We start from the raw sequence: 25,002 nt of genomic DNA on the forward strand, positions 1-25,002 counted from the left end.
AAAAAAAAAAAAAAAAAAAAAAAAAGGTGCACAGCAGTCATATTCCAGAACCACAGATCTGGAAGACGGCCAACATGAGAATGTGGAGCGCGTAACTACAGAGCAGGATTTAGATGTATCCGATCTAAACCCAGAGTGAAGCCAAGATGAATGCTTAGAAGTTGTGCTTGCAAATATTTTTCACAACATTCTGTGCACAAAAAAAAAGTTAACGAGAGTAAGTAACCACAAAAGTGGAAAGATTGCAAGGAGTCATACAGGGAGGTCAGCTAACCACTGCACACAGGTGATCTTTTGATTTTTTCCCTTTTAAAYTCGCATAGACACGTAATTCTTTCTGTTGCTACCAGAAGTTTCTTGCTTTGACAAACATTATATACATGCTTCTGGAATCTACATATRTATATATGTATGCACACAGATACTAATCTGAATATGCACATACACACATGTATCTAGAATTACATCATATGCTCACAAACACACATTGTTAACAGCAACAGAGCATACACAGTAGCAAAAGAGCTGAAGCCAGATTTAGCTCCCACTTCAACTCCTAATTGTCAGCAGCATATAAATTGCAAAATGCCTTTGGAAAGAAGGTTTTTAGGTCTTGGATCCAGCATAAAGGTCAGTTGTTTATGAAAACAAATGGAAAGGTGGTGGTGTCATTTCAGAACTACAGAAATTTAGTTTTTTCTCTGAAGAAGTTCATCCTGTGTCTAGCAATAACATGCTCACCCAATTCATAGCAACTGACCCAAAAGCTCTCATTGCTCATGTGAGCAATTCATCATCACCACAGATTCACTGAAGGCCTTGTTACTTTACCATCACAAAAATGAAAAATAAACACAAATCATCTTCTAAAACAAGTAAACTTTGTCACTTATGCATATACTTGCGCAAAAATATAGTCTTCTGTTTTACACACAAAACATTCAGAGACAAATACTAATATTATAAAAGAAAAAACAGCAAAATCACAAAAAATGAAGACTATGTTTTCTCCCAATAGGGAGAGCTAGGTTATAAGCTATATAGAATATGTAATGTGGTCTTTCAATAGAGAAAACATATGCATTTAGTCAAGAGAACAATCCCACTGACACCATGAGTAACTCATGAAAGATTTAGGGGATCAGTAGAAGATTATGGACCAAGTCTCACAACTAAGATTCTGATCTTGCAATTGCTTTCTACCAAGACATCTGCTGTGCCTCTGTGGATGTCACTGCAAGATCAAGGTCCAAGAAAAAACAGTAATAAATAAATAAAAATAAATAATAAAAAAAACCCCACACATCTCCACAAGGCAGCTGAGTGTAAAGAGTGACTCTTCACTGGTGTTTCCTAACTTTGGAAGCAAGTTGTTTGGTGCACAGACATGCACATCGCAGAGTCTCACTAACAAACTTGAAAGCAATCAGAGCAAATCGCAAGGTCAGGATGTCAGTGTTGACACTGATTATAATGCTGTTAAATGCAAGAATTGTTATTTATATTTAACTAGCTTAAATATAACTTACTAATGCATGAGTTAACATTTATAAYCAAAACAGACTATGTACAGTAAGATTATCTTGTATCTACATCATATTATCTTAGCATTAATACAATATTATTAGTTGGATTCTAAAAATACTTTAATAATCATACTGTTTTGGCTTGAATTGCCAAAGATACATTTCTTTCAGATGGACTAACAAATAATTTAGAAGTTCATGGACATGTTCCAGTTTACAGCATTTCAATGAAAATACAAAAACCAGACGAGATGATCACAATTATACTGAGTTACTATTATGCTGATATTTCTTCCCTACCTTGTATCCTCACTTCCCCTTAACAACTTTGTAAGAATATTTTCAGAGATGAAATAATCTTCAGGTTATTAAATACCACTAGTCAAACTGCAATTCCCTTACCCCTCCAAAATGAAATTTTTTAACAAGCACTGTACTACATATTTGTAACTCAAGTTTTATATTTGACATACAAGGCAGATTCAATAGTGGTGTACCAAATTCACTCTGACTGTGCATCTGGTAGACTGTATTTATCCTTCAGAACAAGGGCTCAGGAAGGTGTTTCAATTAATGTATTTTCTCTAAAATAAAAGCAGCAGCACAATGACACAGAACACTGAGCAGTTTAACCTAGCATGCTTAAACACTTCGGTTAGAGAAAACAGCCTCATCCTGTATCGAAGCTAGACAAGTAGCTACAAAAAAACAAGCAAACTATGGTTACATATTTACTATCCTTTTAAGGCTCTGGTATCAAGTCAGCTCATTTAATAAAGATTTTATCTTTCCTAAAGAGCTAGAAGCCAAGTTTAAAACACTAAGCTAAACTCTTCCTCCCCTTTCTCACCAAAAAATTGAGATTTTATAGCTAAAGCAAATAGATTGTTTTGTAGCTCTGTGCTACATTGATGTAATTTAAGCATAAAGCCTTTCTAATATTAAACTTGAAGATTTCACTCTGCCCCACTGAAATCAATGGGAATTTCGCCAACGATTTCAAAATGTGTACAAAGTGAGGGTCTCTCTGACAACACCTGAAGTTGAGATGAATAACCAAATCAATAATGACATCAGTAGTATCAGTTTAAAAGGCTATTCAATGTACAATAGATCAACTATGAAAACCAAACAGGAAAAATTAGCCTATCTGTTCATATTTTTTCACTACCTTTTCTCTCTAGTCTATTAAAGTCACAAAATTAATCTCAAATGCTATGTTCCACTTGCGCACTTCTTGGTACAGTTGTATTTTTATCATTGCACGACAAATAAGATCCTTCAACAACATTCTTCAGCCTTGATTAAATCTGGAAAAGCTTCTTTCTCACTCTGAACCACATGCACAGCTATGAAATTATAATGTGAACGAAGAGGCCCTGAAGATCAACTGTACTWCTTTATCTCTGAGATGACAAACAATGCTTTCATACAACAAGTAATGTATTTGGTTGAAAATATGTGACATGATTTGATCAGAAACATTAACTATCCCGTTTTCAGCTCTGTGCAGATAACACTTCTGCATGTGGTAGCTGTAATGAGATTTTCTATTTGTACTGTACACTTAAGCTGCATGATGATTCTACTTTAAAACCCCAGCCTTTCTTGAAAAGACATTCCTACAAAATGGCACGAGTCACTTGTTAATTGTGGATCGATAGAACCTCTAAAGGAGGTCTAAAAGAGATCTCTTTATTGGAGAATTTAGTATAGAAATGATTTACTGCGCCTAGCTCTAAGCAAATCCGATCATGTGTAATTGGAGTCACTCAGCAATAGGCTACGATGCTCGTGACAACTTCACAGGAGTTAGAAAACACAGGCTTGCTCTCCCATAAATCTCCACCATAGCTGCAAAGTGAAGCGCAGCAGCCCAATACAAGCTCGCTTAATGAAACTGAAAATTGTTGGAGTTCAGACTGAACTACTCTCCTACTAACAGTGAAATGCTGAGAACCAGAATTGAAGCATGCAGAAGAAAACAGAAGGGAAACGGGGTTGGAAAGGAAGAGTGTGTAAGGAATCCAACAGAGGACAGGAAACAAGCTCATCCCACCTGCCAGTTTCTTGAAAGGGCAATCAGAACAAGGGAAAAGAAAAAAAAATTGATCCTTAAAGCTCCAATGCCTACATGTACTCACCAAGTGGAGGAAAGCCCCGAGCAGGGCTTGTATCTCGACTGCTCTCACGGCTGGTATCGCGGCTGCACCCCTGACTCATGCTGGGTCGGGGGATGCGACTGCTCCGTGCTAGCATGCAGCATGGAGAGTTTCAGAGAAGGTGAACAAGTTTAATGAGGACAGAAAGCTCAAAGTCAAGTCACATTTCTGTTAGTTACGGTAATTATTACATTAGTAATTATCATTTGCAGCAGCCAGCTCAGGCTCTTACAAACTAACAAATGCTGGGCTGTGTTTGCAATGAAAAATTTCAGTGTTAGATGTCTGGCTGTCCGTCTGCTTTTTTCTTAAGCAATCCAAACTGCTATTCAAGTAGAGCAGAAGATCTTCAATCATTTAGGGGAATCTCTACTGTTACAGAACATGCAAATCAGGTGAGGCTAAAGAAACCTTTCTGGAAGATTTTGTCCTTGTTTGCAAGATAAACACCCATCTGAAAGGAAGTGCTCTTAATCAGATCAGAATTTTTAAAAGTACCACAATACCAATATTCTACTTTTACATATATATGACTTTTATAACAACAATTTTATCACAAGCAAGTATCTTAAGGAAAAAAAAAGTGTGCTGTACAGACTTGCAGAGATTTTTTTTTTCCCCTCAGTGAAAGATACTGGGAAAAGCGCTTGGTTCCTAACCACCTGAAAGACAGGTTACAAAGTGGTTTGCATTTTAAGGCAGTGAGAGCTTCAATTCTTTAACAAAAAGATATCTAACTTCTGCTCCTCAAACATTTCTAAAACCTTACTTTTATGGTTTTATAGGCACATATACTGAGACACATGCACATTTAAGGAGAACCTCTAACTATATTCTTTACTTGGACAAAAGCCCTGTGTCAGCAAGGCTCTTATCTCAGGTCTGGCAGCTATCAAGCGTTCAACTTCCCAGAGCCCGACAGGCTCCCGCCGATCAGCCGTGTCACAGACTCCCACATGCACGCTCCTCGTTTGGCCAGCTGCAGAGCACTAGATGTGAGATTAAGCTGCTTTCAAAGAAAAAAGGCAATCCCACTGATTTTAGCTGAAATTTTGCCCAAGCATAAAAAATAGAGCTAGGCCTTAGAAGGTTATTTAACTTCCTATTTAAAATAAAGGATTTGAACATGATTTTTAGAAAATAAGCAATTTTGGTATTTAAAGCAACTGGATTATTCCCTTGCAAATTGTCTCATTTTGATATCAAAGACATTTATAGTAATTTATTTAAAAAGCTTTATGTATAGCAGAGAATAACACTCTCCTGTGTAACAGAGAAYGGCAACTAATTGCAACAAGTACATCCAAAAATTTAGTGATTAAAGAGGGAGATTATTTTGCTTTTTTTGAAAAGCCAGTAGTGAATTTTATGTAAATGTTTAGGAAAAGCCTTTTAGAATTTTTTTTTCCAGTGCATGGAATAAAATCTAAGCATCAACTTTGATGATGAGAGCAGAGGCATGTACCCATAACATTAACCTGCTTCATCCTTAGGCTTCAACAGTATCCTCACATTTATAAAATTAGTGCCATCTGCATACTTCAGAACATATATATTCTCATAAATCTCTACTGGTTCATATATAGAACATAAATGCCTAGACTCAAGCTAAAAAAAGCAAGGCAGTTCCCCCAGACTGGTAGTGCGGACTCATTAAAAAAAAAAAGAGAGAGAGAGAGAGAGAGCGAGAGAGAGAGATTACAAACATTTATGCAGCCTCTTTTTGAGGAGGAGAATTTAGGCATTAAAAGAATGATGCCAGAACATAATGTCTGTTTTTGAATGGTCAGCTAAACATCGGGCTTATCAGTATTCTTTGAAGCAAAACAGTACAGAACAAAACAGAAATCTTCATGGTTAGGTTTTAAAGTTCAAATATAGACTGTTAGATTTTTGGTTTGTCAAATTGCTCCCAATTTTGCAAAACCCAGCTCTTAAATCTCTTAGATGAATTAATGGTTCTGATGGCTGAATTTTGATGCCGGACAATACAAGATGAGCCACTGACCAAGTCGATTAGATCACCACAATGTCTGAGACTTCCAAGCAAGTTCAAAAGATGGTCTTATAATAAATAAATAGGACAGACTAAATAATACGAACTGGATGAAATTAGGGTCCATGAGTACAGTAAGCCCAGCTCAGACTATACAAGAAAAAAGCTCACAGGTGAACTACAGGTGAAAGTAACACTCCAAGTCTTCAACATAAACATGCTTACCTGGAATTGACGGCTATACAGACACAAACTTCTCATTCTTGGGTCTCATGCTTATATGTAAGTAATGGTAGCCTTCACATCAAGTTTGCACAAGCAGTAATTTCTTTTAATTATCTCATCCATCAATCTTTACTCTCATATAACTATACTGTAACTAGCAAAGGCTCTTCGGAGAGGGAGAGATGTGAATGGTTAAAAATTTGTTTCAATTGATGCACACTGTACATTTTTTCCTTCCCTAACAGATTATAGTATGCTCTATGATAAAAAATGCATAAATAACATGCATTTCTTCAACTGCATGAAAACAGACTAGCAGGACAATGCCACAGATGAAGCACAATATTGACTCCGCAAACAAAAACCTCAAAGCAAACGTTGAGTAGTTCATGAATAACAATCAGACAGAAGACGTGCATGTTACTGGATACAGATGTAAAAAGCAAGAAAAAAGAATGGATCAAAAAACAGAAGGACGAGTTTGCCTGGTGTGGACTCCCAGCCTCCCTGCAATTCCTTCACTGTGCTGCTTGTGGAAGATCAAATATCAGGCTATTGCCACCCCTGCTCTGGGTATTATTCTTCAAGCACTGCCAGAAGTAAGGGCCTGCACTACTGTCATTTAGACGAGTATCTCGTACTATGACGGTCTGGTTTTGCAGTGGAGGCAAAGGCAGACAAGACAGCCATTAAACTCAATTTCTAAATAACCAACCCCTAGAAGTTGCATAGAAATTAAGCAAATGAGTAACAAAATTAACTGAAAGGGGTAGGCAGAATGGAAGTGGACAGCTAGGGAGCTCTGGTATTGGAGAGAGATTAGGATTTCAACACAAACGTCAACAGCCAGCTCAAAAATGAAAGCCATAGACAGGAACAAGGGTGCAGTATTTACCACAATATCCTAATTTTCTAGATGTGTCCTGTACAATTAAGTCTTACCAACCTCACGTGGAAAGGTACAAGAAATGCACATCATTCACAAAATTATTAACACACACTAGTAGGCTGCCTTAATCAAATATACCTGTGTAAACCAATAAATGCAAATACCAAAGGACTCGATCCATTCCCCTGTCGACCACTCCACCACTTAGAAGAAACCTGCATTTCATTAAAATCACACCCTAACAGGAGACTAAGAATCCAAACTCGATGCAGCAGGTGCTTCCTTTACAGCAGCGCAAGTATTTTACATTCTGTAATTGCAACCACAACAATCAAACTGCAGAACTGCAGCAGGGTGCCCCCAGTAGGCAGGTCAAGAATTTCCTTCAGGTTCCAGTAAGCACACACAGCATAACCCCAACATAGAAAATGCTACTTGAAACGGATAGCCAGCTGTGCCTGCTTCACATTTTGGAGACTGACATTAGCTCTGAATCCCTCAACTTCTTTCAAATCCAACTGGCATTCAAGGATCTGGTTTCTCATCTCCCAAACTCAGAAGCAGAGGCTGTTACTAAAACTAAATCCCCACGCTGACAATGTGCTGCAGGAGAGGAGCAGGTGGCCAACCCTCAGCATATCCTTGCACCGCAATACCAGTCAGGACACAAACACCCTGCTGACCCATGCAACAGAATTAACTTCAAGCTGATGAACTTCTGATGCTGGAAACATAYATCACTTCTTTAGGTAAGTTCTCCTCCAAGGATCCCAAAGAAATGAGATGAAATGAACTATACTCTTCCTTCCCCAGCTGGGTAACACCATTGGTAACTTCCATTTACCAGATAGCAAAGGCAAGCTTAGAATAAAAAGCACCACAGCCCACAGCTATGTAGGGGGCCAGGCAGAATCTTATCGTTCCACAAGTGCCACAGTTGTGCTGCCTCTTGGAAAACAACGTATTGCTTCATGGTTTCCAACAAGCAGAAGAAAGCTTACTCCATGGAGTAATCCAGGTCCAGCACAGCAACCTAAGCTGACAGCAAGCTACTGACGCTKATGGGAATCTACATGCGCAGGCTGCATTAGCTTGTCCTAGCCCTCGTCCTCAGAAGAAGCTARTAAGTGCATGGCTCTTGCATGCAGCCTAGCTGCACACAAGGACTTGTGCTTTCCTTGAGTTTATTCTTGCACACAACACTGCTCCCACTGCAGCTCAGTCACCTCTGCAAAAACTATGCAACAGATTACTGGATGGGTCATGAACAGGACGGAAGAATTACCATTTCTAACAGCCTGATATTCAAGGTTGTTAAATATCTGCTGCACTGCAATGTGACCCACAGGTTTAAGAGATATTTAAGCCCAAGGATAAAACTCAAGCAGACCATCAAATACATAAACAATCCCACAAAACCTAAGGGACTGCATATGCTCAAACACCTTTTCGATCAGAGCCTGAAAATCTATCCACAGTCTTAGGACAAAGGTGAATGAGAGGCTAATGAAATGGATGACTTAAAAATAAATAAATAAATAAAAGAAAATAGGAACTGAAGCAACATAATGAAAACAAAATACTCTAAATACTGTGTTACAAAGTAATAAATACAATGGGATAGTTTTACAAAGGTGACAGCTCAAAACTTATCTCAATCCAAACCAATATTACCACTCTTAAAATCCAGTGAAGACACAGAATCCCTGCAACCAAGTGCTGAAGCCAACACATTGGTCAGAGACTCTCCTATTCCAATGAGAGCCCAGAAGACCAGGTTCTGGTCCTTCACTCAGGCAGAAAATAAATTAAACAGATCTGTTTAGGGTTCTCTCCCACTCCCAAAGAACAAGCACTGACTGTGTTCATAGGGAGCACATCAGAGCAATGAGATAAATTACACTTTCAAATGAATTCAAGGCTCCCATAATCTACCTGAAAGCTTGCAACCCAAGAGTGAGCATTTTACAAAAAGCAGAATTCCTTTCTGATACTAAAGACTGTTCCAAATCAAGCCACATAACACGACATCAGTTTAAACAYATGTGACAGTACTATCCATCGTTCTTTGTTTCCTTTCGAAAACAACATTCTTTTGTAGAGTGATAGCAGAATAATTATTCCTAATGCTTGGGAGGTACTTTACATTTTAAAAGCAACCAACAGAAAAGCAGAGTGTATTTATACAGAAGTCATAAAATAGATTAGACATGAGAAGAACTTTGCATTTGGAAAAATAATCACAATAAACAACATGGATTTTATGGATCACAACACAGCATATGTGCTCTGGTGCTTAAAATTCATTTCAGCATATTTGAATAATGAATAAATAAGAGATACCTCTCCACCAACAACTAAYATGCTCTAAATAGAAAAGTAGCTTAAATTTAAAATACAATAGCAAAATAAATAGTTAAAATTTGATTGAAATCTTAGCCTTCACATCAATTAAATTTCAATCTCCTAGTAAATTCCTCGGTGGCACAAAATAATTCAGTAACAATGATGTTTAAAATTATCTTCCACYAGATAAAATTTATTTCTATGAATATAAATTTCTATACAATTCCCTAATTTAAAAAGCCTGCTGCTGAATTTGAAAATAAAAGTATTACGGAATATTTACATAACAGTCACTGAGACAAGAATATGAGAAACAATAGTTAGGAACATAAGTCTAAAATGCCATCTAGGGAAATGGCTTCAAGATAATCAGGATGAGAGAAGCAAATTGTTTCAGCTACCAAATTTCTGAAATAATTCAAGAACGTGCTCTTTGCCCTTGATCCCAACTCCCTTTAGGACTAAGCCATTGATGCCAAATGAGGTATTTTTGCTATGATGGGTTCTTCACATCACTTAATTCTTTTTGCTGCCTGATCCAACAGCATAGCTTGCATCAAATTTCAAACAGAAGACTTCCCATGATGATCTCTAGCCTACTTTGAAACTACAGCTCAACTTGGAAAATCAGAACTACTTTCCTTCAAACTGTAATCAGAAATAGAACATTAACTTGCTAGTGAAGAACTGTGAAATCTGACAGTAACACTTAGTTTCCTAGTAAACAGAATAGACATTCCTTCGAGCACACTGATCAATGTGTCACTGCAGTGGCTGCTCTTACCTAGTCCTATCCTGCTGGGACTCGTCTCTCGACTGCATCCCTGGCTCCGAGGGATCTTGCTGCGTTTTTCTGACGATGACGGCACCGGCTGGACTCTGGATGCTCCACCACTCAGGCCACCATAGGTGCTTCCTAACAGTTTACCTGGAGAACTAGATCGGCTGCCAGCTAGGAAAAATAAAACAAACAAACATAGATAAAGAAAAAATTGGGCAAAGGGGGGAGAAAATATTCTGAAAGCAGATTTGGAATACAACAGGCTACATCTCAGAATCTGATCCAAAGCCCACAGAAAATTAACTGGAACATTTCCCACGGGCTTTTGAGGAAGACTGAGGAAAGCTCATTGACAATAAATACACCAACAATTTACTTACACTAAACTGCCCAGCCTGGGTAAAGGCAATGCAGACAGTGCAGCGTGGAAATACCCAAGCTGGCATTACGTGAGTTTGCCAAGGTACCAAGAGCAGGCTTGCCACAGCAGCAAGGACTTCACCGGCTACTTTACATTGTCAAGCAGCAAGASGCATTAATGCTTACAGAGCTCTGTGCTGCAGAAAGCCAGTTTCCAGCCTAGCCAAGCTGGTAACTCAGGCATCTCCACACTATACTGCAGTGGCGACATTGCTTTCCTACAAAAATTTTGTGAAGGAGAATTATTATCTTAAAAGTAGCAGGGTAGTGAAGAGACCCTGACTCACTCGTATAGATGCTGATTTACTTGATTCCAGTGAGTTAAATCTAAGATATTTAGTTATTTTTCATCTGGAGAAGCAGTTACCATCAAGTTGAGTAGTAATCCTGCTTTATTTTTCCTTGTGTCTTTAGATAGCCATGGCAAGTTTACATTTTGTCTAAGCCATGCTGTCTGTAAAACAGTCTACTGACAAAGATTTATTTACATATTTACATTCCAGTTGCAATAGACATTTTTATCTGAAATACTCCTGCTGCTTAACTCCATATGATGGAATACTACCTTCCCCCCTGCCTCCCCAGCTGTAATTCTTCATTTGGTAACTTGCTTTCACTGAAAATTAAGTAATGCTGGTTTACAGGTAATCACAAAGGACTAAAAGTAATGGAGTTATTGCTTCCCCCTCCCCACCCTTCTTTAGGTATATAAAAGTCACACTGAAAATCTGCCAATGTTACCATTCCTAACACTCATTTTGTTTTTACTAAGAGTCAGGAAAAACATACTTTGAAAAGGCTGTAAAAAACATACTCAGGCAAGCACACATTCTGAGCTAATATTCATGTTGCTTTCTTTCTACAAAGTATCCACAAATCTCAAAAACAAAATTTCTGTTCCAGACTACTATTACGACTAGTAAGAGTTAAAGGCTTTTCTTCTGTCTCAATTTAAGACTGTATGCAATTCTGTTAATTTGACAGATAATAGCATAACTAGTATTGGTTCAAATTACTTGCCCTTTCCAATTTTGTGCACAAAGCAAATCTGAAGCAATCAATTCATGTACTCCCAACACTGTATGTGGTACTGGGTGTGAATACTTGTGACAGATGCCAGTCACATGCACAGCATTCACACCCTGAAAGCTAAATATTCCTCTCAGTTACACTGCTGCAATCTCACAAATGTCAACACTGTACTACACTGAAATAACTGGAAGAAAAATTTAGCACCTTGGATTTAAGCTGCAGGAACTTCACTGCAATGCCTACAGTAATAAACCTGCTTCTATACACAATGTATGCTTACCATGTTTGATTACTGAATCATTTACCATATACATTTTGATTTCTAATGTTAAGAAAATGCTTTTTAAGCCTCTGATATCATGTCAAGTGAGAGGGAATATATATTTAGCAGTTAAAAAAACACGAAAGAAATAACGTGAGAAAGCAAGAAAGGGAAAATGTTTCTTACCACCAGCAGGATTAGCTGATCTGGATCCTTGATTAGGAGGGCAGACCAAAGGACAGGCAAAAAGTGGATTAAAAGACAGCAAGACAATACAGCAGTTCAGCATGCAGTTTATGTTATACATAATGCAGACAGATTTCTTCACAAACACGTCACTCCAAAAGCCTCTGCAGAATGCAGTGGGTTAATGCACAGATGCAACCAACAGTTTTTAGGCTTTTTAGCTTCTTTATCAACCAAGTATGTAGACCAAAGTTTTGCTGTAAATTTTACCCCAGCCCAAAATGATAACAGGGTTACCCACTGTGTGGGCAGAGAATTTGGTCCTGCGACTATATTTGATTCATAGCTTATTTCATACAATGTTTGACCTAGGAGACAGAGATCACATCTGGATGGGCTAGACTGGAATCAGGATTCAAACTAGACCAAYGCATCAGGCTCAAATGTGACCACCTAAAGTATCATATGACAATCTACAAAAATTAAATAGCGTTTGTAACTTTTGGATATTCAAYAGTTTATCTACATAGAGAGTTCTCTCATCTGATCCAACCATTCCTCACTACACTGAAATCAGGGAAAAAAAGCGCCATTTCTCTTTTTGCATCAGTTTTACATTCTAAAGTGTAGGAATTAATTTAGATCAGAGTACCTAAGTCCAAATTCCTTCATGATCTCAACATAAAGATTTCCATTTGGTCCTACCTTAAGTATAGCACTTCGCAACTGTCCTAGCCTAATATAATGCTATAAACTGATCCCTCACCCCTCCAGCATGACATAGAGCAAAGCAATGACAGCATGAACAGATGAGGGCTTTTAAATAAGAGTGCAAAGCAAGACAAGTCCTCAGAAGAAACAGGTTTCTCCAYAAGCCCCATCTCTGCTCATCCATAAGCTTGAGTATCCTCAGAAATGAGCAGTTTCTCCCTGCCCCTTATTCCTTTTAAAGTTTGAGTGACAAAATTCTTAGATACACGTGACAAATACATGGCACTGTACGTATGGCTCCTAAGARGAAACCATGCCCTGCAAGGAAGCCAGCGAGCACAGATGTGCCATGTGAATCAGAGAGCAGCATTATCTCCCCCCRTATCTACACGGAAGGGATACTGTCCTATTTTAAACTGATGCTAAATTATAYGTTACCTTAGACAGCTCATGCTTTACACATACAGAGATACAATAATATAAGCAAGAGAAGCTTGGCAGGGCAAGAACCCAAGAGACAGCAGTCAGCTACAGACACAGAGGATGTCTCAGCGGGACTCAGTAGAAGCTATTTAGTCCTATATGTCAGTGATCTGCAATTCTGCTGTGCAACAGGTGAAAAAGCAGTAACTCAGTGACAGCTAAGCACTCAAATCTGGGGCCTCGTTTGTCAGCAAATGTATACACTGAAAGCTTGCTGAGTAGGGATTCCTTTTGTTCCATGTCCTAGTAGTACTGTACTTAGCAGAGGTGAGCTCAGTTCTCAGCCAAATGCTACCACTACACAAGAGAAACTTGTTACTAACAATTTCTCTCCTCCCCTCCAAAATAAAACACTTCTTACGCTGGGACTGTGAAACTACTTTAGCCCGGCTGCGGCCTCGGGTGTCAGCAGGAGTAGAGGTGACGCTTGTGGCACTGCCAGAGCTCTGTCTCCTTGTACGAATCCGACCTGGAGGAAGGTAAAGAAAACCAGACTGTTAATAGGTTTCTTCCCAAGGCAAGAGTTTAGAGCACTGCTTGTTCTCACCAGCAGTGCTGTTATACTCAAAGTACAAAAAAAAAAAAAAAAAAAAAAAAAAGTTTTACAGGGAGAAGCATTTCATTAGACTTGCGGAGATAGAAACACAGTGAAGGACCATTAATCCAAAACCCCTTTGCTTTCTGCAATGCTATCAGCTAGTATGATAAAAAAAAGAATTACCTCTCACTACAGCCTTTGCTTCTGCTCTACAGTAATTTCTTTATAAAAGGATAAAGAAAAGTTTCAGTCTCCTAAATGCCACTTCCTATATCAAATTATTACTTTGTGACAAGGCRATCCCCCTTTCGGAGATGGGCATGWCCGRTGCCCCCACAACTTCCATCRCTGGGATTTCCAAGCAGCAGCCCGGTGCTTTATATCCCGATCGGCATGTGCGCGGTGGCACGCACCACGGAGTGCATCGGTGCAGTCTAACTGCACAGTTATTTCAGGTCCCTCTCACTCTCATTCAATTTTCCTTGCTGTTTACAGATCTGACATATTTATCCCTACATCAGTGTAACTTTACTTGTAATGGAGAGTCCCATTTAACACAATCAACGCTGTGGAAAAAAGATTCCATGTGCTGGCCCTTCATTTAAGTAGGGAAGGGGTATAAAGTCTCAAAAGTGCTCTTGCTCYTTTTTCTGTTCTTTCTTCATGAAAAAGCTACAGAAATTTGAGCTAGAAAACCTCTACAAGGTCATCGGTTCATCCCCTTCCCGGGGCAGGGCTGCTTCCTACAGAAAGTTCTTTCCAGTGCTAAGGTTCAATTATCTGTCTCCAGTTAATGGGAAAGAAATGATAATTAAGAGGAACACAAAGAAAACCTCCCTCGGCACTTTTCAACAACTCTGTTCTCAGCCAAATCTGAAGCTGTTTCTCAGGACTGATGCCAGTGCTACCCTGTATTCAGAGGATGATTTCAAGCTGCTGGCTTAGTAACGGGAGGGGGGGGAGAGGGAAACAGGTAGGAGAATATTCTAGGCAACTGTATCTATTAGTTACAGAAATCTATCTCCCACCCTATGTCTTCATCATAAGCATACAGATGCCAATATAAACAAAGACGTACATTTCTCACTGCTAAAAGAGTATMGCTTCAGACAAGGTATACATGCAGGAAGGGGCGACAGCAAGCAGCCCAGGCTGAACGGATCAAGAGCTCTAGTCTTCTACCTCAGCTCTCAAGATATTCATAACACGGCTTCTCTATTTTTGATAGACACAAAGTGACAAAGAAATGTTTAACCTTGTGGAAAAAACCTAGACTTGCTGGCAGAAGGAGGAAAAGACAACTTTTTTCAGACCTTCTCAAACAGCATCAAATTTTAAAAAAAGCTCAGTCAGCTTTGAAAGGTAACAGATCTACAGTCAAACAAATTATCTGTAGATACAACACAGAAGAAAACATTAGCACAGCACTGGGAGAAATGTAACAAACTGCATTTTAACCACTAGCTCAACTAAACTAGTTCCGAGCATGTCCATGCGAATCACGGTAAGGCTGCCAACCTACACTAAGGTGTTCAGCCAGGCTGCATATCTCCTCCACCATTGGACACCAGCTGTCCTCTAGAAAGCAGCAGCCTGATGCACAACCCAGGCCAGCCCTTGAGCTCTTGCTTGGTCCATTCCACCCCTCACAGGTTGGGTGCACGCTTGCTAAGCCACAAATGAAGGGCTTGCACCCCAAACGCCACCATGGGATGAGGCAGGCGCACGCGGAGAAGGATGCAGAAGGATCTCACGCTCTTGGAAGGAAGCCAGCATTGCCACCAGCTAACATTTCTCACATCAGTAAGGCATCACTGGTGGCAACTGGAGTACAAAACAGTAAGAAAACGTGTCAAACCTGACTAATTTTAAGAAATGGTAATGGAAATAACTACCTATCCTTCCAAATACAAAAAGTCTCAGCATTGTAGAAAGTACTGAGTGGTAACTCAGMTGAAATCCAAAGCACAGGAACAGACAGTACTGGAAAATATTTAGTGATGTGTCTGCCAGGTGTTGACCCACCTGACAAAACGGGTGGGGAGGGGCTGATGTTTTCTTTCATGTATAGGTCTCTCAAGGTCCTTAAGATTTTATGTTCTTCCTGCATCTACAAAATCAGTTTTTCACTTTGTCATCAGATGACCTTTTTTGACCATGAGGCAGTAATGTGCCCTTGTGGCCAAGAAGGCCAATGGTCTCCTGGGGTGCRTTGGGAAGACTGTTGCCAGCAGGTCRAGGGAGGTGATYCTGCCCCTCTAYKCAGCCCTGGTGAGGCCTCATCTCRARTACTGTGTCCAGTTCTGGGCTCCCCAGGACAAGAGAGACATGRAGCTACTGGAGAGAGTCCAGYGYAGGGCTACAAACATGATCAGAGGGCTGGAGCATCTGCCCTCTGAGGAACGGCTGCGAGAGCTGGGCCTCTTCAGCCTGGGGGAGAGAAGCCTGAGGGGGGATCTTGTCAATGTGTACAAGTACCTGAAGGGAGGGTGTCAAGGGGACGGAGACAAACTCTTTTCAGTTGTCCCGTGTGACAGGACAAGAGGCAGTGGGCAGAAATTGAAGCACAGGAAGTTCCGCCTGACCGTGAGGGGRAATTTCTTCCCTGTGAGAGTGACGGAGCACTGGACCAGGTTGCCCAGACAGGTGGTGGAGTCTCCTTCTCTGGAGATCTTCAAGGYCTGCCTGGATGCAACCCTGTCTACCATGCGCTAGGTGACCCTGCTTGAGCAGGGAAGTTGGACTAGATGATCTCCAGAGGTCCCTTCCAACCTTACTGATTCTGTGATTATATGACTAAGACCATGGAGGAAATTGAGACAATATGTAATAAATGACTGTCTCATGTTTACAAAACAAAGCTAAAAAACAGTATATAAAGAGAAACCAAGTTTGGATTTTGACCCTAATGTTTTCTGAACTTGAAGAAAGAGAAATAAACCGAAGCCCAAATTAAATCAGTGTGTGAATATCAGCAGAATAGCCCAAGGCTATTGCGAGCCCCTTCAGAGTCAGACAGGTTCCTACCACTCTCAACACATTCGACAAGCTCAGGAACAAAAGTTCTGTTTCTCTTTTTGACTGGTACGTTTTGCCACTGATTTTTGGCCTGATAGGTGTTAAAACAAAGTGGAACGAAGGGTTCCTCTCACACAGGAGGAACAACCATGSCAATACAGGTACTGGCTTTCTCATCTTTCTGAGGAGACTGATGAGTGTTTGAACGAATACTCTACTGGACCTGAGGCAGCAGCAGCTGTCCCAGCATCGTGCAAATGACAACAGGAATGGGCAGAAATCAGAAATTCTTGACATTCCCAGCTTCTGTTCATGGGTCTGCCATCGGGCATATTTAACTATGTGACCTAAATTATTGCTCATATGTATTCCTTGAAACACAAATTGTCAATATGCTTTCCAAAATGGTATTTTTTAACTGTTAAAAATGTGTATTGATTTTTTGCGTACAGATAGTCTTATTTACAGCATATTAATGATTCAAGTAAAACRATTCAAAATTACTGTTCAAGAAAAAGTTTCTTAATTTTCCCCTATCCAAATACAGATTTTAGCTGAGAGAAAAAAAAAAATCAAACAGAATTAAAAACTGCTGTATGTAAATCTGTATGAGATATAAAAAAACTTGGAAGGAGATCGAAGATGTTTCACACATTAACAACTAACCTCTACAACACTATTATTTTATAGCTTTGTGATCAGCACACTCTGCCTTCTTTCACACACGCAGGCACAATTTTTTAAATCAGTCTTACGATGTCCAAGAACTACTCACTTYACAATAATGTAACATGAATCTGTATCTATCTGGCTTGAAAATCTCAAAGATTTTAACATATATCAATCATAGCACATACATACAGATTTTCATCTATACAACACAAAAATGTCTATTACATTCCTTTAATGATGTCATCTAACCTGCGAATAATAGTATGCATTCACATCAACACTATTTTGCACATAAAACTATCTGTGTGGCTTTATCTCCCCCCCCCAAAAAGAATAATTTCAAGCAAGACTAACCAGAAAAACTAATGGGCAAGTTATTCAGGCTTGAAAAAAAACCTCAAGCAACCTCTCCCCCTCAAAAAAATTCTTTCGCTGGCTTTGTTTCCGTATCTAGCTTGAGCCACAGATGCAGCAATCCATGTTATAACCACCATTTTTCTGCTCCTCTTAAAAGAATTGCTGTATCCTGACAACAGCAGTATAGCAAAGGGATAAAGAGTGCCCCAACTAGTTTCCAAAAAACATAAAAGCATTTCCATGAAAAAAGTCCTTGATCTAAACTTGACATATGACACTTCTGCTGGTAAAGAAAGTATTTTGAAAGACTCCATATGAGTGCTTTGTGTTTAGAAATCTTTCTTTTCTTAAAGGATTTTTTATTTTTAATTTTTTTTTAAGTCAGCAGATCAGAGTCAAGTTTCAGATGTCCCACATTGTATAAAAATAACAACAATCTTACTAGCTTAAAGGAACAGGCAAAGAAAGATTCTGTGATGTATTTTTACATTCCAAGAAGCTTCTTAGCTCCTCTGCATTGATACCTCCCAATACTCAGGCTTTGTGAGAGCCAGCCTGCACATCATACCGTGAAGAAAATGGCTTTCAAATAGTCTAGAAAGGCTATGTAACAGCTTCAAAACTCTTATCAGTGCCATGCTGTGGATAATGATACCTCCAACCACACCTAAGTTATGCAGAAGCACTGGGATGACAACAGTGTCTCCATGGATCAGGTTAGYGCATTTAGGTTCCCCAGCACCAGGTCATGCCGTGTGTGTTGTGCCCCCCTCCCTCCCCAGTTTGGGGAAGGAAAGAGAAAACAACCCCACGCTCCTGCAGCAGCCTCTAGGACSCCCCCTCTCCCCCCCAGCTGTGTCACTGCTAAACCACATGCGGCCACAAGCTCTCAGCACACCTCTGGGTTTTGCAAGAAAGCTCCCTCCAAAGGGGGCGAACACCAGTGCCATTCCATTGCCTGCACAAACAAGCACTAACACACACTGCCTTTGCCACCAGGTAAAGTCAAAAGTCAGCACCTGCAAAGAGACCAACCAAGAGAGCAGAGAAACATACTACCTGAGTYTTTCAGTTTGAGCTACCATGTTCATTCAAATTCCTGGGTGAAAACAAGAGCGAGCTTTGGAGTCAGAGAAGAAAACAGGAACTCTGTTTTCTTAAAAACTTTGTTATTTCCGAAGCCTTTGTTAAAGCTCCAGCTATTTGACTGAACAGACTTCTCTTTTTGAGCTTAAGATKAAACCATAATGAAAATCGTAGTAAGTCAAAGATTTTCTTTTCTAATGAATAACAAAAAGCAATTAAAATTATGCCTCTGACTGTGGGAAAGATTTGCCAGTCTTGTTTGTTTTAAACTTGCTAGCTTCAGAACAGCCTGGTATTTATGCTTCCCCCTCTTGGGAAAGGCTTGTCTTCACGCTCACTTTGGGGGGAAAAAAAAGGCAGACAAATAGCAGAAATTGCAATCCTTACAAATCCTTCTTCCCCCCTCAACTGATCCTTTGCTTCAAAGATGGACTCTACTTAAGTTTTGAGATGTACCAGTGGAGAAAACGATGAACCAAATTCTCAAATGCAAAAAGTGAGCACAATAATCCACTACCTGCTCTCTAAAGTACATCCTTGCTTATTGAAATAAATCYACATTCTCTTAATTCTATTATCTGTTTGCAAAATAGAAGAGACCTTCTATGTCTGAACATGCTGAAGCATTRGCAAAAAACATATCTAACCTATAGTGGAAATCAGACTCCTTAGCAAATGAGGTATCAAGTATGAAAATCASGGATAACAAAGGCATTTGCTATGGAGGCATTATCCTGCAACTCATGTACTGGCAGTATCTGTGAGGTCCAATGCACGAAAAATAAAAAGTGAAATCAAAAGAAAGATGATTGTGCGAGATAGGAAGCAAGAGATTTGGAAATGAACTGTTTCTCATGATCAACAGTGAAACAAGAAATCATCTTCCATCATACCAAAAATGCATACATACACAAGACAGTCCCTTCATAATATCCTAAAAATTGCAGTAGTTAGCTTCTATTTTCAGAATTTGAAATTGGATTCTATCTCAACAGATCAAGTACTATTCTTTCAAAACACAGACCATTCAGCTTCCAATTTTCTTACTTTGGAACTGAAGGTAAAGCAGAATTTGCCTATGTGTGAAAATTAATCTTCATTMGTTCGAAATCAAGACAAATAAGGTATTTGTGTGCTCCCCAGATTTAGTGTTTCCATAAGGCATTTGAGGCTCTTTTGAGATGAATTTTGTAATTCTGATATACACCTGACAAACCTTCACATCGTATTAATAGGGATTTTCTTCAGAGGAAGAAAACTCTTTCCATTAGTATACCTGGGAGCTGCAAAAGGAAGACAGCAAGATGAAACTATAAGCTAGAAGCTTCTGTAAAGAGGACAAGAAAACTCCAACTGGTAATAAGACACCTCCTGACAACYGCTCCTGCAATTAAGATCCATTAGTGGCCCTTCCTGCAACATAAGGCAAGCTCTGAATGTTTCTATTCTGAGGGTCAACACAACGTACTTTTTAAAAYATTCCTTGAAAAAACGGTTCCTGATGAAATAAGCAAGAACCTTGTCTGAGGTTTCCTTTTAATCAGGTAGAACTTAAAGATAACTTACAATACAATTCCTACTTGCACAGAACTAGCTGTAAGTATCGATCAAGATTATAAATGCTCAAATCTCACAAACTTTCTGCCTACAGAGCTCTTAATGAAGACCCATATATGAGGGGCCTGTGCAATGAAGTCSTAACTGTTCACTGCATGAAGGCACAGCTTTGCAGCACAGCCAGCCAGACCTACAGGGATTTAAGCTGTATATAGATTTATGCTGCCTTTCTATAAAGTGCATTTCATCAGCATTTTCCAGCTAAAATGACAGTATCTAAAACCAAAGGTCTGATACTCTGCTGTTAGCTTATATTCCTGTCACTGGTATAACCCACTTCTATCTTGCTCCTGTTTTGAGATGCCTGGCTTGAAAACAAAACAGAGAGAAGACTGAGGGGAAAGATGGGAACTGCCAAGTTAGCACAATGCTGGCTCTCGTTGCAGGGAAAGGTGCCGAACTTTTACACTGCAGCTACAGAAAGCCATGATGGGAACCAGACTGCAAGTTTAATAAACTGAACTACACAGAAAGCCACAGGGATTTGCCCTTAAATTAGTTACTTACAGGTGACCTGCAAAAAAAAGGAGAATGGTGGAAGCTTTTTATGTTTGAAGAGGATCTCAGGAACACATGAGCTTTTTCAGAACAAGAAACTTTTTCTATATTTTCCTCTACTTACTTTTTACATTTATGTTAAGAATATAAAATTTTGCCTTCTCTGTAGTTACYGACCAACTCTAAAAGATAAGAGAATTGGCAGAAGACCTTGGCCCACCTCTGAAGGACACACCGAACCCTGAACAAAGGCTGTTTTTCCCTCAACTGTCTCAAAGGAAACCAGAGATGAAGAGTTTCAAATATACTGATTAAACACATCCTTCAAGCACTCAGGTTCCAAGTGTGCCCCATTGTTATAATTCTCCCCGATCCCCATTCTCACCCCAGAGAATCCTCCTGCARAAGGGAAATGAGATGCCATTTTCTAACATAGAGGGAATGGGAATTTCATTTCTGAAACTTCATCTCAAAATTCCCACCTCAAGTGACTTGTTAGGTTTTAATACAATATTTTTTTAAAACCAAGTCTGACCTACTTCCAAAGTAGCTGAATTGAAACAAAACAATCAAAAAGCTTTAGCATCACAACAACTAAGCATTTAATAAACTAAAATTAACAGTATTACAGAGGATGGCTGTTGGAACAGCCCCCCACAAATGTTACTTACAGCCTAAGAGAGCATTTTAAAGAGCTGCATAGTCTACTTYATAAGTTAAGGTTAACACTCAACTTTCTAAAGTTAGGCTGAAACTAGAAAGGTTTGAGAACTGAGGAGAAGGGAAAAAGAGAAAAAAAGGGTCAGCAATGGGTAAGAAAGCTCAAGTCTCTATCAGTTTGGAATTTTCATCCAATTAGCCTTGATTTAAAAATATAGGTGTTTAAGCTGACTTCATATTCCTTATCACTGATAGATCAAAGCATAAACACTCACTCATTATTAAGCCAGTTTATCAACATTAAGATTAAATGCCAGTTCAGGAGACAGTAAAAACCTTTCCCTCTAAACAATAAATCAATGCATCAGTAATACGAGGGAAGAAACCACACACCCCACAACGACATGGTGGCACTTCTCAGAACACCACATTCTACAAAGTGAGGAGATGAACATGGTCCCACAAAACAGTAACAGATTCTCTTGAGAAGAGACTTGCAACAGGAAAAAACGGGCTTGTAAGGGGGTTGTTTCTTCTTCCTTATGCATAAGGAGACCTTGTTTTCAATCCCTGTCTACCTCAAAAGTGATTTCCCAGTGATCTTTTTCGCTTGAGAAGTGAGAAATAAAGAACAAGCTTTGACAAAGAGCCAGAGAACCGGACTGGGATCCTTCCCAAACTACTAGGCTCAGTGTGCCTTCTCTTGAAAAAAAACTTTTCCTTCTACTGTCTTAGATATATGCCACCTTACTTAGGCAGTTATCAATCAAAAGAGAGTGCTCAGGTTTAAAGAGACTGACTCAATATTCCTTGCCTAGAGACCATTGTTTACTGCCCTCATTTTTCTGCCATGTGATCGTCTCATTAAACTCTCTTGCTTACCCAGTTTCTTCCTGAAAGCATTTGGCAGTTGAGACCTAAGCTTTGGATGGAAAAACACAGCAAACCTTTAGACATTGTGGAGCTGGAAAACACAAGCCCTTTTTTTATCTGTGTACAGGTCACCTTCAACCAAAAGCACCTTTTTAAATACAGAGACCCACATACAACACTGATCAGAAGTCAGYTGTAAAACCAGAATAGTGCCTATTTGCAGGCAAGAGCTCAGAGAGGAAGTAAAGAATACCCCATGGCATCAAAATGAGCAGAACAACCATGCAACACTTCATGCAGATCACCAGTGAACACGGATGAGAACCAGATAACACCTTGAGAACAGAGACCAGTTAGGAGTGGTACGACTGTAGACACATCTCAGTTACACAGAGAGACTGCTTACCCTCAGTTTTAGTGGTAGTACCATCTTTAGGCAAATTTAAAAAAAAAATAAGGAAAGGATTAATAAGGAAGAATCAGTACAATCAGAGAAATGAAAGGGAAAAGGAAGTTTGATTAAGCAGCAAACCAAAGGTCGAAGTATCTGGAGAACATTTAAGCTTTTTTAAAATCCTACACCACCACTAAACTTTGCTAAATCCCATTTTGTCTCAACATTTCTTTCATGGAAATATGTAGGCGACAAACTTCCTTACTAGTTCAAAGGGGAACAGAATCCTTTAGGTACAACCATATGTTTGCATTATTTAAAGAAACAAAGTGCATTTGCTGCTGCTGCTCCTACAGTCTGCCTTAAGCATGAGGCTGATGCCCCTGGCAAGAAAGCAAAGCTAGCTTTAACAGTTGGATTTCCCTCTACTCCTCTCTTCTTCATGACATAGGACTGTCTTGAAGTAGTTTTGCCACTGAAACCAGTAGATAGAGCAACTAAAAACGGTTGCCACTGGAAGCTTTGAAAACACACTAATATGCAATCAGTTCCATAATCTGTATTCTCACCGCAATGCATCAAGAATGAACAATCAACTAAAACCTTGATAAAAACTATCACACAACTTCTGAAGCAAACACAACCAATAGATTTAAGCCAAGACAAAAGATTTTAGATGCAAGAGAAAGAATCTATAAAAAGCATCCTATATAATTCACAAAATATTCACTGAAGACTAAATGCTCTACACTAAGGAGAAGTACTCTTCATCTGATTCAGTAAAGGCTTAATCTAAACAGCTTAAATCAAGACCAGTGATTCTGATACCAACCAGGCATCTGATCCTTCTCACTCTCAAAGATAAATCAGTGAAAACTTTGGAATTAGATCAGTATGAAATCAGCAGAATGAGAAACCAGCTCAGGTGCTCAGCACTGTCTGGGACAAACCTAGACTTATGAAACCAAGTCAAAGCTAAGGAAATAGTCAATCACCATCTTGCATTTTTTTTTCCTCCAGCCAGGTGGCGACAGCGCACCTTCATGAGAAAAAAGTCAAATATGAACTCTGCCATCAGAAAAACTGGGGCATCTGACAATCATACACAACGCTTACAGAAAACATAACATGCAGTTATAATCCAAAAAACTATCTATTCCTTAGGCAGGCTCTATGTCCTTACTGTGTAGTGAAATGGAAAGCCATGACTCCTCTCTTCACTTCTGTATCTTTTTTCTCTTTTGTAAAGAGAAAGTGATCAAACTCAACAGGACGTGGAATGCAAAGTATAAAATGAACCATGGAAAATCAGTCCAAGGGAAGAAAGAGAAGGAGGTGATGTGTCAAAAAGGAACTGAACAGTAAGTATTCTCCTCAACAGTATCACAGAAGCAGAATAGCATCTTTTTCCTCAGAAAGAAACATGAGACAGACTATCAAAGCAAATTAAAAAAAAGTGCCTGTAAGTATTGTATCTCTTTGCAAGTTTTTACCTTAATCCCGAAGTGCAGAGACTACACACTGATGCTGGAGAGCTGGTAGGTATCTCAGAGATATGCTTCTCTAATTAGAGTTTAATATTCAAACCAAACTACCTAGGCACTCTCTGCTAGTAAAGAAAACTAATTGCAATTGCAGAAGATTTACCTAGTGATGCATACGAGCCTGGGGGCAACGCTGCAGCAGAGCTGAAGGGAGTAGATGCTCCAGACGTCACTTTTGACTTGGCACTAGCTGCTGCATTCACATCAACGTCACTGCGGGATCGCTGCAGAGATCCTGGTGTTGACACAGATTTTGTACTTACTGTAGATGCTGCAGATGGAGGTGTGAAACAAAATAAAGAATCAGGATTAATTTTTTGAGTTGTGTGCTTCAACATAGTCTGTCAAGCAGTTCTACACACTGTTTTTATTGTGGGGTCTCTGCATAGCTTTACACTGTCACTGGAATACCTCAGCTAAGAGCACTTTATAGGAGCAACGTGGGCTTCCGCACACTGCCTGCAGAGGTATTTCAATGTTGACCCAGAGTCACCCCTAAAAGTTTTATCAGGTAAAAAAGTAAAGCTGACTGGACAAGCAGTCCATGTCCTAGCTTCAGCAGTAGTTTATTCCACCTGCTTCACAGCTAAAAAACCTACCTCAGCAACGATTCTCAAGGCTTTCTAGCCTTCCCTTTAGAGGTGCAAGCAATAATAGATTTATCAACTTTCAAAAGCATCATTATATCAGCAGTTAATGTATGGAATGAGGTATATGACCCAGAAC

At 39.4% G+C, this 25,002-nt stretch overlaps 1 protein-coding gene across 1 annotated transcript in view; it reads right to left on the reverse strand.

Annotated features, from left to right (window-relative positions):
• The window catches only part of CLASP1 (cytoplasmic linker associated protein 1), a 176,060-nt gene that overhangs the window by 62,236 nt on the left and 88,822 nt on the right, over positions 1–25,002 (reverse strand). Inside the window, exons 19-22 of the mRNA XM_085311005.1 lie at positions 24,380–24,547; positions 13,381–13,488; positions 11,826–11,852; positions 9,929–10,096 (exon numbers count right to left, since the gene is read on the reverse strand). Coding sequence (XP_085167131.1) covers positions 9,929–10,096; positions 11,826–11,852; positions 13,381–13,488; positions 24,380–24,547 — 471 coding nt within the window. The remainder of the gene's footprint in view (positions 1–9,928; positions 10,097–11,825; positions 11,853–13,380; positions 13,489–24,379; positions 24,548–25,002) is intronic.

Source organism: Rhea americana, unplaced genomic scaffold (assembly GCF_003343005.1).
Source record: "Rhea americana isolate MKP2758 unplaced genomic scaffold, rheAme1 scaffold_33, whole genome shotgun sequence".
In the NCBI taxonomy this organism is placed as follows: Eukaryota; Metazoa; Chordata; class Aves; order Rheiformes; family Rheidae; genus Rhea; species Rhea americana.